Source organism: Liolophura sinensis, chromosome 11 (genome assembly GCF_032854445.1).
Source record: "Liolophura sinensis isolate JHLJ2023 chromosome 11, CUHK_Ljap_v2, whole genome shotgun sequence".
Lineage (NCBI taxonomy): Eukaryota > Metazoa > Mollusca > Polyplacophora > Chitonida > Chitonidae > Liolophura > Liolophura sinensis.
Genome location: NC_088305.1, coordinates 21819500 through 21824910, shown reverse-complemented (window position 1 = coordinate 21824910; position 5411 = coordinate 21819500). Strand labels below are relative to the sequence as shown.

General features: G+C 43.3%; 1 protein-coding gene across 1 annotated transcript; it reads left to right on the top strand.

The window, feature by feature from the left end:
- Nucleotides 1–2007: 2007 nt before the first annotated feature.
- Nucleotides 2008–4691, top strand: LOC135478186 (zinc finger protein 862-like). Its single transcript, XM_064758458.1, has 2 exons — nucleotides 2008–2345; nucleotides 2597–4691. The coding sequence occupies exons 1-2, from the start codon at nucleotides 2008–2010 to the stop codon at nucleotides 4689–4691; spliced, it is 2433 nt and encodes an 810-aa protein (XP_064614528.1).
- Nucleotides 4692–5411: the final 720 nt, after the last annotated feature.

Genomic DNA, 5411 nt, shown 5'->3' with positions numbered 1-5411 from the left:
GAATAGGTGGCCTTAACATGCACACCCAATTCCCCACCACGAGCACCTCTGTCTCCTAAGCAAAGAAGAAGGTGGCACATCAAATACACACCACTCGATTGACCCATGAGCCACCGCCTCAATCGTAGTCACACAAACGAAATTTCAGAAATAGCAATTTCTCTAAGGAATAGTGTCATGGAAAAATGTTGGGACTACGCAGAGGCAAGGCGTGACCAAGCCGATTGATCGGACCGGGCCCATCCGACCTCCCGTCTCACTCCAAGTAAGGGCCAAAGTGGCGTGTTGGGCGTGAGGATCTCGCAAGACCAACCAACCCTCAGCCACCAGGATCCCGTCCTCGTAGATTACGGGTCGCAACCCACGGCAAACAGGTCGCTCCCCGGTTGCCTCTCACACAACCGAGAAGATGTGAGCCTATTATATTCACCGGGCTCACACAGGAGAGCTCTAGGTTAGTCGACTTTTACGACAAGCTTGCCTAGAGGGCTGAGGTCCTATTCTTATCACCCCGGAAACCCCACGGGGGCAGCAGTCATGGAGTAATGTTGCCAGGAGCTCTGAAATTAAATCATGCTGGCTTCGATTCATTTCTAGATGTTCATTTTCTTGTCTAATACATGCAATTATGTACTACACATTCGTATAAATGCTATTAAATTAGAAATTTATTCCATGTCACTTACTTGTGTGGTGGATCATTGTCATCGGTGGGGCCATAGTCTTCCAAAAACTCATAAATGGACGTTAGGATGACATGTCTGTTTGTACAGTTTACAATAAAGCCTTCGTGTTCTGTGATGCAATTTATATCTAGCTGCTCTTCGTCAGTCATTTCTATTATCCTTGGCACTTCCTCACAGCAAAGGCATTCTACGTTAGTTGGCATAATATCACAGTTCTCACAATCACACCTGAAAATAAACAGATTTGATATTCAGAGAAGATCATACATCAGCCCTCGACATAAGAGGAGATCGAACCGACCGATCACGTGTCGATCACCTCATTCGAAAAAAGGGGGACCGAAACGTCGGTTACCATAAAAGCCACAGGGGACCGATAAATAATTTCGGCAGATTAGGAGTGAACGTGTACGTAGTGTCTGCCGCTGCCGAAAATGCAACCGCTCAGTCAAAGGGGAGCTTGTCGCAGTGCGGCGCGAAGGGAAATGCATGCATGCGCTATGAGCCGTGGGTCAGGACGCAAAAGACATTTGGTCATCACAAAAATAAAACAGTTAATTGGGTCACTGTCCAAGCGCGGCGCACAGAAGGTGTAGTTTAACGTTCACTGATACCCATGTATCTTTACCAACCAGAAGTTTAGGGTCCAACAACACTGACAGGCATGCATATGCTGTGATCTGGACGATTCCAATTATTGGAAACTAAAGGGGTGGTGAGGTTGTTCCAATACGCGTCTGTTGTACTTCGATCTAGGAATTTCATAACTGTCAATGAAAACTTTGAAGAGAATACGTACTTGTATCATATATCACAAGGCCAATCTTAAAATGCATTGCATGGATTATTTTGCTTGAATTGGCTTGCAAACCTAAACTCAAAGGTCCCTTGTTCTGCTGCTGTCTAGAAATCTGGTGCCGCGTCTCTTTCAGGCGATTAAAACAATGCCAGCTAAGTTTTTGTCTTCATATTCATATCTGTCCATCTCTTATTCTATTGATATCGGTTCTGCTGGAAAGACAATGTACATGTATGTATTAATAGAATGCAATATATGTGTACATGTGTCCGTTTACTCGATCGCAAAACAAGGTAATCAAAACAAGGTTAAAGTCCATGGCATTCCACCGTTGGGTCAACGGTCGCCAGAAATAATAGCCAATCGTTTTAACTGCTAATTAGAATATTGACAGAGGCGCCGCGCTGTAGATGTTTGTCACAGTCCAGAGCGGAATATTGGCGCTACGTCGAGCAGAATCTTTTGAGGAGCTGACGAATATTGCTTAGATTTTAATCGTTATTTGTGTATAAATATGTTTTGATGGCTACCAAAAAGCCAGAGACTGTCCATCAAAAAACCTTCGAAAAGTGGCCTTTCAAGGAAGAGTTCAGAGTTTTGGCAACTGACAGTGATGGTAATATCACTAAACTGCAGTGCAAAATATGTGCGGACAACTTGGCAGCTATCAGGGCAGAGGCGGCAAGGCGAAATGTGAAAGGTGCAGCGTTTAATGGCATTGTGAACCTGGCAGACGGTGTTGAGTGCGTCCACCGAGGAAACTTATCTCGTCATATCAAACCTGGTGGACTGCATGACTGGGCCAAGCAAAGATTTGGCAAATCACCCGTGGCATCAACGAGCAGTGCTCCACAGGCAGGGTACGTACCATTTAAAGACATTAAATTTAAAGTTTAAAATAAATGTAACTGTATAGGAAAATGATACACACTGATGTAATAATGTAGAATATAATAATAACTTGTTAAATATAATCACGAAAATATTTAAAATATAGGTGCCGTATGCATATAGTTACACTGGTGTGCATGTGTTGTTCATCGTATATAGATTATAATTTGTAATGTTTAAGCTCGAGTTTCTAAATGATTTTCTCTCCCTTTTGTTTAAGGCCTCCCAGTGGATCTGGTCAACGCCGCATTGATATTCTTATCGACCAAACTTCAAGCACAGCATATAGGCACCTATTCAACACCGCCCTTTGCATTGTCCGGCATGAAAGGCCGTTTTCTGACTTTCGTAGTCTTGTTACGCTACAGCGCAAGAATGGAATCAAACTGTTAAGCGGAAAAGACACTGACAAATGTTGTCGCCAGTTCGTTTCTATAATGGCCGCAATACTCCGACAGGACATTGCAAAAATGCTGCTCCGCTCCAACTTCTTCTCGGGCCTTATGGACGGCTCCCAGGCCAGGAAGACGGGTTCAGAAAAGGAGCTAATCTATGCAAAAATTGCAGTGAACGGATGCACTGTAGAGCTCCTTGTAAAGTGCCAGGATATGGCCGAGATCGGAGGGGAAGATGCTCGAAGTTTAAAGCAGGCCTACGATCAGGCATTTTTGGATTCCTGTGAGGTGCCGAAGGAAAGGCATGACAAACTGATGGTGAGCATCTGCACTGACGGCGCCAGTGTAAACATGGGGAAATATAATGGCGCATGTACCCAACTGAAGGCTGAACGAGAGTGGCTGCTCGTGGTACATTGTTCAAACCATCGTCTGGAGTTGGCCATTAAAGATGCCTTTGCCTCTGACAAATCGTTCGAAGAAGTGGACGAAATCATGACACAAATGTATTATCACTTCAGAAACAGTGGCAAAGCCAAACGAATATTCACAGCGACAGCAATCGCATTGGGCGTTACTTGCGTCGCTTTCACGAAGGCGCACGGGACGAGATTTCAAAATCACAAGTACAGGGCATGCAAGGCCATGGTGATTAACTTTTTGCCCCTCTGCTTGTATTGTGAAAATATGATAGAAACACCAGGCGCGTGCAAGACAGAAACGGTAGCAAAACTCCGTGGATACCTACGAAAGTTCTTGTCATACTCCTATCTCAGCAGTCTTAACTTCTACATGCAAGTCCTGAGGGTCACAGCTCAAATGTCATACGTCCTGCAAACCCCAACGTCACTAATAACAGACGTCATTGAATCGATTTCAGAGGCAAAAACCAACCTTCGTGAATTGACGGCAACTGAAGAAGACTTGCCGTTCGATACGGAAGGGACAGCCGAGAGTGACAGTGTGAAACTATCGGCCAAAGCAACAAACTTGCCAGCGACGCTTGCCTTCAAGGAAAAACTAAACGAAAAACGAAAGAGACAGGTCGAAAAATACTGCACTATTGTGAAACAGGACTACGACATCAAGTTTGTGCGCCAAGGAAAAGCAAATGTCCGGAGAGTTAAAGAGACTCTGATCCCAGCAATATCTGAAGCTATTGATGCGAGATTTGCTCCTTTCCTCTCTGAACAAGAAATCTATGCATCTGTTCAAATAGCTGACCACAGATGCTGGGACTTCGAAGAAAAGACATTTGGTCTTGACAAAATCCAGAAGCTGAGTGAGCATTTTCAAGAGCCGCTGGGGTATCATGAGTACGACATGAAAAAGGCCCAATCGGAGTTCAGACAGCTGAAGGCCGTTGTTGCTGCGAAGTACAGAAAATTCCGCAACCCCTTGCAGCTGTGGAAAACAGTCTTTCAGCATTATGTCTCTAAGTATCCCAACATCCTACTGCTGATAGAATTGTGCCTTTGTTTTGCTTGGAGTTCTGCAACGGTGGAACGCGGTTTCAGTGTTTGCGGCCGGACCTTGACAGATGCCAGAACGTCCATGAGCAAGGGTACACTGGATGACCTGCTTGTACTCAGGATAAACCTGCCATCGTTCGAAAAACTGGACAGCGAGTATGAAACAAGCCTGGTGGATAGAGCAGTGTCACAGTATCTGTCAACACCAAGAAGAAAAAGTGGAAAGGCGAAGCAAGTCGCCAAATCTGGAGGTTCTAGCGAGCCTGGACCAGCCATAATGCCCACTCCATTCTCATCCAGCCGAAATCCTCTGTTAGAGGATGACAGTCATCTGTATATTTCAGAAACTGATAGTGACGCAGACAGTGTGTCTGATGATTCAGAAATAAGCGATGTCGAATCAGTGGAAATGCCGATGGAATTCGAAGAGGAGATTCTGAGTGATTAAAAACAAGATCGCCTACATAAAAGTGTAAAACTTTAGCTAGGTGTCATTAAATTTAGTTCTTTGCCTTGCACTGACTTTGTTGATTGACTGTTACATAATCATGGCTGAACTTTTCACGTCAACACGTTATTACTTCAACAGGAAAGAATGACTTTTGTGCAGATCTCGTTTATTTGGTTTTGAATTTTTAACGTTTTGCTTTGAACTAAAATATTTCTACAACATACATGTATAATATATATGATAATGTGTGTGGACGTCGTATCATTCTTGCACATTGATTACTTATTTAAACTCATTTTTTTACCTTTTATCGCAAACTTAAATACATGCATATAATATATATATATATAACGTTTGTAACGAAGTCGTGTGTGTGATGACATACACCTCGGGGGACCTGGCATTTCAATGCAATAACGTCTTATATGTTATGTCTTTTACATTAAAACCATTTAAGTATGATTGTGTGGTTTTGTTACATATTCAACTGCGCCTGTATTAAAGACAAACGTACAGAAGGCTATTTTTCAAAGACTTGCGCCAGCATTGGTTCTTTCGTGGTATGTTAACATACAATTACAACTCCAAACGGTAACAACGCGAAGTAACGAAAACTCCGGCCGATATGAGTCATTTGAAAAATAGTTTTTGCAAAAATAGGTATAGCAACGGATACGCCAGGTAGATATGTCATGCATATTTATCCTCATTGTAGAA